At 42.4% G+C, this 12,871-nt stretch overlaps 1 protein-coding gene across 3 annotated transcripts in view; it reads right to left on the minus strand.

Annotated features, from left to right (window-relative positions):
- LOC117231000 (nephrin-like) overlaps nt 1–12,871 on the minus strand; it is a 100,023-nt gene that overhangs the window by 10,444 nt on the left and 76,708 nt on the right. For all 3 annotated transcript variants that reach the window (XR_004492894.1, XM_033489010.1, XM_033489011.1), the window contains one exon: nt 592–722. Coding sequence is in view for 2 of the 3 variants with exons in the window: in XM_033489010.1 (XP_033344901.1) it covers nt 592–722 (131 nt within the window). In the remaining variant the exon portion in view is untranslated. The remainder of the gene's footprint in view (nt 1–591; nt 723–12,871) is intronic.

Below are 12,871 nucleotides of genomic sequence, written 5' to 3' on the forward strand. Positions count from 1 at the left end.
AGTCAAGACGAAAAGGAACGGCCAGGCCGCATAAGCGCCGTCGCGTCGCTTTCTTGCGGCCATGTTTCCTCTCGACGCGTTACTTACACACGCTTTAACACGTAACGTTGCGTCGCGCCGCTACGAATTTACGCTTCACTCCGTATGCAAACTAGGACCAACAACGTATCCGACGCGTCTATTCGAACTGTAGGTCGGGTCATTCTTTCGCCTTCCGTTATACCACGATTCTCTCGATTTTACGGACTTTATTGCGCGACAAAATTATTGCGTTGTTTTACGTTCTTGCATACATATCGCCTTTTTACGACAACACCATAGAAAGCAAATGCGAAGAGCAGTTTGTGCCGATCGGTTTAATTTCACTTCCGTGTCGATTCATCGAATAGCTTTTTCACAATATTTCTCAACTCTTTGTTTTTATTTTTGGCACGGCAGCGCAGCCCGAAGTGTACGTTCTCGAGCGAACAACCAAAGTCTTTGCGGACCGTCGTCAAGTTCACGAGTTTCTTAGCTTTTTCGGTTTCCTCTCGGGAGAATATCGCGGATGTAATAGCGCAAGAACGAGAAACAACGATTGTTTGGACGTACCTCGTGAAACCATGTCAATCTGTAAGCTCTAGGATTCGCCCTAACGTTGCACTCGAAGTAAACGTCGTCGCCTTCCTTGATGTTCTTTGGATTCAACGAGGAGCCCATCTTCAGAGCGACGACAGGGGCAACTAAAAAACAGGAACGTGAACGTTAGAGTGGAACGAAAATTGGAACGGTTATCTTTTTTCGAGATCATCGCAAAGAAAGAAGAGAGCGATTGATCGCAACCGCAACCATGGTAACTGAAAATCTACGTTTGTCGCGCATCTGTCGCCATGGTATTTATGAATCAAGAGTTCATCGAAGCCACGGTGCAATAATATTCGGGCATTAGCGGGGCTCGTTTAATGAAATTTGCATTTTCGTTCACGCGAAATACGTCCAAGTGAACATCGAGTCGCGCCGCAGCGGAATCGAAACTCGAAACTACCGCGTAGTTAATAACGTCACACTCGAATTACGGGAAACGTTTTATCGCGCGTAGTTCCCAGCTCGATGAAAACCGTTATTGAACTTTGCGTGACTCACGATTCTCTGTATGCATCGATACTGTGCTTAATCGGTTCTACCATGTTGATGGGCGCACATCGAGGGTGCGATAGTAACGAACGTAGCAAATATCAAAGAAGATCATTTTCATTTTCTTCCTTCGGCGATGATTTATCGAAAATTCATGTACGCGCATCTTGTGAATATTTTATTCTTTCTTTAGGAATACCAGTTCAACCAGTAGGTTCAACGAGAAAGTTTAATATCGATTGGAAGAAACCACGGGACTAGAAGTAACGAACCGACAACGTCTTATATCTCTCACGTGATCGGTAATTCGGTCATGTAATAAATCGTAGATCGGCGCGCTTGTAGGAAGCTGTTTCGCATGCATTTACCTTACGCATACACGCGGCGAGACACAATGTGTACTTCAGTGTCGCAGCTCCAGCAGCACGATTTCAGATTCACAGAATACGTGCAGATGCATATAACTCTGACATCCTCTACGAACGACGTGTGCACAACCACGCATTTAAAGTTTACGCTAATCTTGGTTCCGCGAATCTTGTTCCGTGTCTCTACAGTCCCGGAGAGAATCGGTCGTGTACCCATTAAACAAATTCACCTATTTGGTTGCGGTTACTCCGAACGAGCTGTCACTCAACTATAGCTCGAATCATAATGATCACAGGGGTAGAGTTAATAGTTCGAATTATTCTTATAATCGCGTACAATTTTTTTATCTGCTACGAACGTACGTACGTATACGTAGGTTGGATAACATAAAAAACACAGCCAGGTGTACGTAACGCGTTGCTTGTTACGCAAATTCAAGCCGCGTGGTTCTATCGTAAACGAACTACGAGGTCAGTCTCGGGTTAATTTTCATTAAGCACACGTATCTTATGGAAATTCATTGAGCAGGGTTCGTTTACGCGAGCGCAAAAAAGTCAACTCTACGACAGTGACCGTCCTTTGATGACACGCGCAATTAAAGAACAAACGAAGGGAATCCGAAATTGTTATCTCCCTTCTCAATTACTTGCTTGGAGAGAACGAGCGTTGTCGAAAAATTACCTGATGTCGTTGCGACTGTATATTCTCAAGTATAACGAAGTCTTGGGATTTTACAGAGAATCAAATAACGAAAGTTACATTTTTATTGCGATATCGTTGATTTTATACGAGACAGATGTAACGTGGTTATTCCGAGTGACACGATAAGCCGCGATTATGCGTATTTTTGCGGATAAAAATATTTCGTCATATTTTTGTCGCCAGACTATGAAAACTGACGGCGTAAAATTGAAATCTGTTATTCCCGCTTGTCATTCTCTTTCCGAAATTAATACTCGTATTTATTTGTTTGATTCTATGTAATGACAGGATCGATCTATTCTCGGAGGTTTAATTTTAATCCAAGCTACGATTGTAAAGGGATTATAACGTGCAATCGAAAGAATACAGAGATGTGGTTTACGTACGAGTTGCTGCATGCGCGGCTTTAGATGCGTCCACCAACGACATCTTCGGTAGTTTCGACGCCAAGAGTTTGCCACGTTTTACGCTTCTCTCGTTTTTATTGGCTAGATATTGAAGATGCGAGGCAGAGAGAACGAGAGAAGAGAGAGGAGAGAGAGAGAGAGAGAGAGAGAGGGAGAGAGAGGGAAAGTAAAGACAATGGTTTATTGCAAACGGCTGTCACAGAGGCAAGCTTGGCACTCGAAATGTAGTCATTATTCGTCTTAACACCCTGCAGAGTTTGCGAAGGTTTCTCTTGGCCGGATCCGATTCATCAAAGCCGGTGCCAGACGAAACGTTCTGATAAAGAGTATGTGCGAGGAACTGAAGGGAAATAGGGTTTCGCAGCGAGAGAAATAAAGACGAAGAAGCAAAGAAGGGACATAAGAAACGCGGAGAGTATCAAACGCGTTTCAAAGAAGTGAAATAGATCGCTCATATCGTAGACAAATCGATGTATCGGACGAAATACAGACAAAGTTGCTGGTCGCCGCGTGTGTTTGATCCAAAGTTTCGATCGTGCCAATGATATATACCGTGGTTACATGCATGTATTCGTGGCTGACACAGTTTTGCTCTTTTAGCCTCCCGAATAAACAACGGGCCGAATGTCATCGAGAGAGACTCGAAGAAGCGTCCTGGACGAATTCTCGGAGGGAGAAGTTTAGCAACAGTTGATGCGACGGGTTATTCTGTAAAGTTTCGTGGGTATTGTAATTGTTGCGATTGCGAATATTATACGTACATACGCATTTACATTTCCTCTATTTCCTTTGCTAAATGTCGAGAGTCGCGAGTAACGTTTCGCATGTTACACTCGCCTTACCTATAACGAAACGAGTGACGAGAAGAAGCAACCGTTCGAATGAAAGAAGAAAACAAAAATGCGAGATAGGACGCAGGCAGACAGGCACGGATTGGTCCCGAACTATCGGCCTGTACGAGAGGTCACTTCGCGATATGAATTCTGCAGCGTTCGCCGATGGATGGACTTGATATCGTCGACCGGAATTCTCTTGGTTGCTCGGTTGTCTCATCACGCGATGAATCTGATTGATATTGGCGCCTTAGTGTGCTTTGTGAAATTTTCGAAAAGTCTGCTCGATGGAACACGCGTTATCCGATCGAGAATGAATACGTGGCCCTGAAAGCCAGACCGAGACTACGTGTCCTGCAGATCCAACGGATCCTTTCCTGATCCTCGGGAAACGTGTGGAAACCAGCCGCCGACGAAATTGCTGATATTCCACCGATAACGACGAGTGTAATTTTGTATGGTACGGTTCTTTCGTTTTCGTTCGATGAAAAAAAAAAAAAAAAAAAATTGTAATATCGCGTCGAAGCCTAGATGGTTACGGATCGATTAGAACGAGGCACGGTATTGAATTTCTTTGCGTCGAAATGATCTTAAGAAAACGGAAAATGTTTCAATGGTTCGAATCGGATCGAATCGATTCGTAAAGAAAGAAGAATTCTGTCTTTCCTTAAGACTCTATCCCGCAGGGGAAGATTACGTGTCGGCCGAGTGTCGACGAGTGGAGGGATCGCAGGTCATCGGCAAAAAGTATCAAGTTGAATCGGGTTGCCAAACGAGAAGATTTCACCGGTGAATCTTCTTGAAATATGTATTTGTTCGCATCTGTTCAACTTGACTTCCTGCATTAATTAAACAACATTCGATTAAAATCCACCTGGTGGAACGGTGAATAGAGAGTAACGTACACGAGGAAAATGCAACGCGTTAAAGAAGATACTCGTGTGCAATATAAGCATGGGTTTTAAAGCCGTGCTTTAACGGCTCCAGTGCTTCTGGAACGCGTCATTACGGTACGGTACATAAAAACCAACGTAATCCATGTAGTTGTCTTGGTTAATTGGGTCGTCTCCTGACCGTCTCAGCCGTAAATTTCTAACTCTAGACTCGTGGAAAATTGCACCATAGTTTATGCACCGATTTTAAAAAGATGTTGTTTCATCAAAGTATTAACGCGGAGTTTTGGATTATAAATGAAGTTGCGTATATGCACATAGACGCGAAGCATCGGTCATTACGCTCGTTACTTTTTCTATCTAAAATAATGTCCGGTTCTCTGTTGACGTTTCGTGGCTCGTTACGGCCGAGCCATCAGTCATCTCATCGGTCATGGCACGCACAGAACCTCCTACGAAACTTTTGAAACTTTGCAATACGTACGGAATTAGTCTAGGCACGTCTATTAGTCACGCAAGCACCGTGCGACACCTGTCGAATTAGTAACGTTTTTAGAATTCTCGAATTAAGTGGAATTCTTTAACGAAATTCGATTCGACTACACGTACCCACGTGACGTAGAGATTGTCTCCACCTTGAACAGTCATTGGGAGAAATGAAAGCAGCGTGAATCGCGCTCTTTCATTTGAGAAGATTGTAAAATGAAAATATTGCTGTTCTCGGCAACGATACTATGAATTTTAATTAAATTTCGAATCTCGGTTGCACTAGGAACGCAGGCCGTTAATGTCCGCCGATATCGTGAAATTGACAGAGTTGGAATTTAGAGTTTGGTCGATCGGGGTGAACGGCGAAGCTTAACGATTCAGGGAACGCGAAATTTCCTCGGCGGTATTTTGCAGGTATCGAATCGTCAGATAGCGGGACGATCCGAAACGAAGCCATTTAGCTGTGCGAATAATGGGATTCGATAATGGCTTTTCAACGTACGGAGACAATGCCACGATTTATCGTTCCTAGTCGGCATTCTCGTCCTCGACGACGTCAACGTGGGGTTTCAACATTTCTTCTTTTACGGTACAGTTACCGGCTGAAGTGATTACGTTTCAACCGTGAATTCAACACTTTTTAAATTTGCAATTGACACGTTCGAAAATTCGAAACTTGTAAATTCAAGAATTCTGAATTTCAAAGATTCAAGTATGGAGATGTAGAGGAGAAGATTGTATTTATAGTTTCGTTCAGATTGTAACGAAGCTTGCTCCTCGACGAAGCTAATTAACGTTCCCTGTTATAGAAGTAACAAGTTACGATAGAAGCAAGCTGGAACGAATGATCGGGTAACCTTCGAACAAGAGATGAAGAAGCGGGTAAATCGTGTAAGCAAATACGTTAACGAACGACGATCAGGTAATATTTTTCCAAGTTATATTTCGAAGGCCGAAGACGTATTGGATTTGGATTATACACATAATACCCGGGAGAATATAGTTAATTTTCCTGTTTGCCTTTGGCGGATCGTTATGATTGGATATAAGAGTAAATTCCAGCCGGTGAATCGCAATGATCTTGTTAAATCCGTTTTCTTTTTGTTCATCGAAAGTTGAGCACTCCCTGTAAGTTCTTGTCCGGCAGGTTGGATTATCTGGACGAGTTACGTTGGTTTGGGTTACTGCTTTGGCCCTCGGTACTATCGGTCGTAAATCACTAGATTCGTAGGTATTCGTAAATTGGCCACTCGACCGCAATATCGATACTACGAAGTCGAAGCACGAGCAAGCTCGGACCGCAAAATTGCCAAACCAGGTAGCAGATTTCCAGCGAACCACGTTGGTGCAGATAACGATTCGACAGATATCGTTTACGAACTGTGCATTAATTAATTAATTAATCACGATGGTAAAGCAGTACCGACGTAAACGTGTTTCTAAGATCCTGGGACAACTTACTGGCAACGTAGCTGTCGTTAAATTCTAATTTGTGTCTACACCATTATCGATGTTTCTGCACAACTTACGCGCTCGATTTATCGCGTTTCTTCTTAATCAGTTGCTAAATAAAGCGGATTTTAGAAACGATTATCTAGTCAGCAGATAACGGGGAATTTACCAAAGTTGTACGAGCATGAAGAAGGTAGAAAACTTGTAGTTTTTATAGCATACGTTTTGCGGTAGCCTCTAACTCTTGCTCTCACTACTAGACAGCAGAGATTCTTCAGCTAAAATAAACTTGCCACTTTGGACGGTACTTACGAGCGATACGAGCAGAGACATCAAGAAGTCATCTTGAGATCGTAGTATCAAGCCTAAAAGCTACCTAGTCGTTCTTATTGCTTGTAAAACGCTACATCGGATGCCTCGTGAAAGTCCCGTAAAGTTACTTCCCGACAAGAGAACTTCCGGTACTGTAGCACCTGTCAAATTTCTCTCCTATTCAAGTGCGGCCAGACAGGCGTGTTTTTTGCTTGTCGTGAGATACACTGACATTTGCAGTTTGTTAAATTTCCATGTTGTTATTTCGATCTCTCGACTGTTCTCGATGAGTTTTCATCCGTTCTTTGGTCTTTTCCTGGAAACCGCCCAATTGTTGGGAAAGTTGCTTTACGCATATGCCTTCGGTCTTTTCCCATTTCGTTGGACGCAAAGAATCCGTGAACGGAATGGAGCGGAGAAACCAGCGTGAAGAGTATCTTGAAAACATGTTGAGTAAATAATTCGATCAACGTCAAAGCAGGGACGGTTGTTTCGCTTTGCGGCTGGCAACAGGATCGTCATTCGATGATGGAGGTGAATGGTGGAACGTGATAAAGCGTGTAGACAAAGAAGGGATGAGGTGGACGACCGAGGATATGGGAAGCTCGTATCGATCGATTTTACGCATTTCCGTAAAAGCATTCGTAATGACGTTGCTGACTGTGTGTGAACAAAAGTGGCGTACAGTTATAGCGTCATGGTGCAACAACTATAAACAAAACCAAGAGACCACCAAGCCAAGTTCGTAGCAGGGATATTCAGAGCTAACGTTCCATTGTATTGTAGTCGTAATCGACGGAGTATCGGGATATTTACCATGGTGTACGTTGGTGGCTTTACAATTCTCAATCGAAAGATTTATTAGGACGAATGAATCGGAGGACAATGAAAAATCGTCAGAGGGAACTTCCATACAGTGACGTTTTATTGTTTATTTATGAAAAATATTGGGCTACGATGAAATCGTAAATCGAATTCTCGGATTTGTACTTCGAAAGACCAGTTCAAACGTACGAGACACATCCGCGTATAAGATGATTGAATTTGTCACATGCGATCTCCATAATAGCTCTATCGTAATTTTTTGTAGCGTTTCCTTTACTTTTCATCGATCGTAAAATAGACTTTTGTCTCTCTGGATATTCGTTGAACTGACTGTATCGAATAATCCATCGTTCACCGAATTTATCGACCGATTTCGTCTGTCGGAATTGTCAGACTTTCCGGTAGTTCTTCGAGGTTTCATTCTCTCCATGTTTTTTTATTACCAATCCTCGCAACTTCGGTGTAGAACGTCACGCTGAAAACGATCTCCGAAGTTGCCATACATTCACTTCTAACCGTTGAATAAGATCGTTATCCACTCGTAAACTTTCAACGACGAATTTCCAAGTATGTAAATCGGCTACACGACCAATAACGAATAGAACTTTAAAGATCTTGCTCGAGGTACACATATCGTAAGGGACAGAGAAAGAGGGACAGAAATAGAAAGGAAGAACCGGAGAGTAGTTGATTCGGGCGTTAGCAGAAGATCGAAATTCAGTCCACAAATAAACTATTCGTAAATATTCATAAGAGTTCTCCCGGAATTCGTTATAGTTTCTCGAGAGAGAATGCAGTCTCCCTCAAGTAATTAAGGCAATTAACATGCGAGCTGAGAAAGAAGCCACGGAGAAGCTGTGAGATATAGACACGGATATAGCATTTCGGTCTCCAGTGTCGCACTTATTAATATGCTCCTCAATTTTTGCAAAATTTTTTGAAAATTGTATATACCATTGCATGAATGCGATTTCACAGGGTATTCGTTTCAAGCTTTTGAGAATCGAATTTTATCAAAAATACAAGGAAATACGGATAATAAATGTGCAATGAAAATAAATGTCTATAGGATGAAATTGCATGCATTTTAGATATACGTATAATAATTTTTGAAACGCCTTTTTATATTTTTGCGTGATCTTAGAGATTTCGCTTTCGAGTACATACAAGAGATATCGTAAAGTTTCCGTATCTTCCGATTTTTATTCAGAGTTTCGATATTTTTCAAGCAACAGGAGGATCGTCGTTGCTCATAATCCTATATTTTTGCCAATATATTTGGCGTGTGATCTTTTTGCACGTTTTTCTGCTGTAACCGTTTATCTTTTCCTAAAGCGAGCTGATCTCGTTTATCATTTTTTATCGCAAATTAAAAATGTAGCCGCTTCGTACACGCGTCATCGCTTTTAACGATATCGAGGCTATTGATTTACGGGGGCACGAACTACGCGTAACGAGCATCTACACTAAAACATTTACATTCTAGTAGTAGACACGACAATCGAATATTACGCATTAGATCGCTAATAATCGTCGTTCCTGTGCGCAAGTCGCATCAAATCATGCGCTGTACATTAATTATGCTGACAATGCTTTTAACGAGCCGTATTTCCACGCGTTGTCATCACTAGAATGTCTTGTCCCTTCCAATTTCGTATCTCAAAGGGGAAGTACACCTTCGTAGACCAGCACCTGTATCAGCCACGTTATGTTTGTTGCACAGCTATTCGAGCCAGAGATTGTTTATTCGTGGATAGTACTAAGCACGAGTTATACAATAGACAGTTTAACGCGTTTTAAAATAAAATTCCAAAATCAGTGGAATCAGCTTCGGAATCGATCTTCTCTTTTCCGATACTCCAAGATAGGATGGAGAAGCAGGGAGCAATATTCTATTTTATCGGGTTGAAACAATTATTCTGTATCCATTTAAATCTCGTCGATGGATCCATCCTTCGTCGGGACGCGTCGATTGAACGAGCTGTTGCAAATCTATAGTTTTCTCCTACGTTCGTCGTATTTGTCGTATATCTAGATAACACATACGCCGAACACCTTCAAGTTTAATTCTATTTAACGCGTTGAAAGAAGAGCAAGAAACAATGGGTTCGCACCGTTCGATTCTAGAAGAATAAACAGGATGATAAGTAAAGAACTTTACGCACGAAATCGCCGGAATTCCTGGAGGAAAATCTTAGTTTTCTAAGTGAGATACATAACAGTAGGTATATCTTAACTGCACGAAGCAGCTCGTTGTCGGCATTGGATCCGAAACACAATAACTCCTGTCCAGATCGTTGGGTTAATCCCTTACAGAAAATGGAAAGAGTCTGGTGAAAGAGGGAGTACTTAGAAAAGAACGGCTACCCGAGAAGGGGTAAGTACCGATGGAAGGAGCAAGGAATGTCGAAGGAATTTGTCGTGGCTGACAACCACCGCCCAGCTTGGCTGTCGTAATATATTTCAAGAGACGCGCGTCAGCTATAACCCTGAAGCTCCTTGCGAGTTCGGAAACCCTCTATAGTCAGCGGCATGGCTGCTCCCTCCGACTAGCAGTTCCGTTTCCTCATTCATCACTGCTACTTGCCTGCTCTGTGGACGTCCGCGTATGTACATCGATGCAAGGGACACGCGCGCATACTCGTATTCGCATGCATATGTATGGAAATGCTGAGATGCGCTCGAGTACACTCTGCAACATGCGTTGTTTACCTCCCGACGTTTAGTAACGCATATTGACCGCACATCCACGCGACAGACGGTTCCAAGATTACTCCGTGATTAGCAGATATCTCTCCAAGGTGAATGCACCGTTCTTGCGTGATCGAAAGCAACGTAACTCGAATATTTCATCGACGAAATCACTCGCCAATCAGTTGAAATATAAACAGCTCGTTGAGAGGGTGCAGCATGGATTTACTAGATCTGCGGCTTATGAGTTGAGTATGCCTGTTACTGACCACTACGGATCTCTAGAATCAAGGAAAATCGTGGCGGATTTGCCGTTCCTATTTAAGATTATTTATAGCGTTATTCATTATCCTCAACTGCTTGAATCGTCGAATCTTTATCCTCGCAATCCCAAGTCCTTTAGCTTCAAACGTTTAGCTTACATCGCTATTTATCCTTGCTGGTTAATTCTGAATTTGCGAATCCCATATGTAATACTGCGAACTCGCATTGTAACTCGTATCGTACTTGTTAAGATTTCTTTGGTCTTGGCATCTGTAGTTTCAGCGATTCAATTAAAAAATTTTGGTAAAGTATACTACGACTCGTTCGTAGTATATGTGCTTGCTTTATATATATGTATAAAACGACAGAAACATCGCAAATGCGGCAGGTTTTGTTCAGGGAAACGGGAAATTGTACGTTTTAGCTGAAGAATCTAGACGCATGGTTCTCGCTCGCATAATCTCGCCTTTAAAAGACACTTTAGCTTGAGTTGTTAGCGATAATCGTACTTGAAACGAAATGGCTCGGTGTGCCGCGTCGAGTTAAATATTTATCAGGAATACTTTAAATTACCTGTGGAATTCGACACACTGCCGCATCATGAGAGACACCGAAGATTATATTCCCTTTCGTTCCTTTACATCCACACGATGATTATCGCCGTGCCAGTTTCTTCGCGTAAATCAACGAGTAATGTAATGTATAATATTTAGCACTCGCAGCAGTCAGCAGATTCCGGATTAAAGTATCGAATAGCGGCACCGATCGACACCATAATACACCAGAATCGCAGTAATTTTCTATCTCGTTCGATATTCGCTTTTTCGCGTGTCCGTCGATTCACTCGTTAAGCATCTCGTTTAGACATCACTCGTTCAATTTTATAACCGCGTTATATCGTTGTTGCTAACCGTTGCGCGCAATTTAGCAGTCGTGATAGCTGAAGTAGTGGCAGCCGGCATTTCGACACGCAAGTTACCAGGAGAGAACGATAAAGATCGGATGGAATCTCTGTCTTCCTAAGAGAAAATGCCACCTTTGTTTGGTGCACCATCGTTTCTCCTTGAGCTCTTACTTTCTATCTCCTGCGGTTTATCGCGATTCCAAGCTGAAAATTATTAAATTAAAGGAATCTACAGGAGTTTCTCTTTTCCAATAGATGCCTCGTTTCACGATTCTCAAATTCATCGTCGAAATCGCTCGACGACTCGTGCGTACACTCTTCTTGGGCTAGGCAAATGTCGAAGAAATTTTATCGCGCATTCTCGAGCGACGAAAAATCTTTCGTTTCGTTTCTTTCTTTCTCATCTCGGCGAAATGTTCTAACGAAGAAAGCCTAGCAGTTGAAAAAAAAAAAAAAACGTTGGATTTGTTGTCGATTCTCGGATTGGAATTGGAAGGGTGGACGTTTGTGTTGGATTCGGCGTAGCATGCCGGTACGAGTCACGTTTGCTTACGACTTGCCCGATTGGACGGCTCTCTATTCGAATCGTCGCGTTGCGTCGTTCCGTTCGGTTAAATGGCCGACCTCGGTATTTACGCGCACGATTCCGTCCGAATTTGCACATCTTTTACAATAAACTTTAGTCGCTCGTTCCGCGAGCCGTAATTTCGTTTGGCTGAATCGCGGAATTAGAGAATCCGATCGATCGTGAATCGTTGCCTAACGCTTTGTTCATTTCGAGATAATCGAACCGTAATTCGTTTGGATGATTATTAAAGCGGTCATCGAAAATACTTTTCCATACAGAAATTGACCGGTTAAAGCGGGGTCAGTGAATTCTCTTTCCTACGTACCAGTCGATTAAATGAGGTTTCGTTCGATCGCGTTTAATTCAATTTATTTGCGTCAATCTAGAGCAAATGATAGGTTAGCTGATAAGCACAATGCAAATGGCATTTCATTTGAGAACAGATTAATAATCGGTATCGTATCAATTTTTCTTATACGTTTTAGATTAAAATTGGAGCGGAACGCGTTATATGCTTAAAAGTATAAAGAATGTGTTAAATACTTAAATACTGTATCTATGTATTCTTACGAAATATTTTCTCGCATAAACGGTGGTCGATCGTCGAAACGTTGGACAATCGAAAGACCCGACTGTGACCTAATACTCGGACAACACGCTAATGAAACGATAAAAGAAAAGATCACGTAGTCGAAGTTTTATTTGGTTTCGCGTTTAACCACGAGCCTCGCTACATCGACGTCTGGTCGATCGTGATGCAGCGAAAAGTCGTACTTCGAGCTTGCCTCTAAAATTCGTTGATCGAATGTTTCTCGTTTGAGGTTTTCATTTCGAATATATTATTGCTCGTCCTCTTGTCGTTTGTCCGCTTATTGATTTCTTGTCGGCCGGTATTTGTTCGACGTGGCGTTGACAAGAAGGAATGAAAAACCGCCCAGGGGAAAGAAAAATCGGAGCGAGATCGTGATAAACGTGATTGATGAGCGACCGTAGCGATCGGTTCGAATTTCGGGGCAATATTTTCGCGAGACCGCGGTCGCGTCATCGTA

This window comes from Bombus vosnesenskii, unplaced genomic scaffold (genome assembly GCF_011952255.1).
Source record: "Bombus vosnesenskii isolate JDL3184/JDL3185 unplaced genomic scaffold, Bvos_JDL3184-5_v1.1 scf7180000013270, whole genome shotgun sequence".
In the NCBI taxonomy this organism is placed as follows: Eukaryota; Metazoa; Arthropoda; class Insecta; order Hymenoptera; family Apidae; genus Bombus; species Bombus vosnesenskii.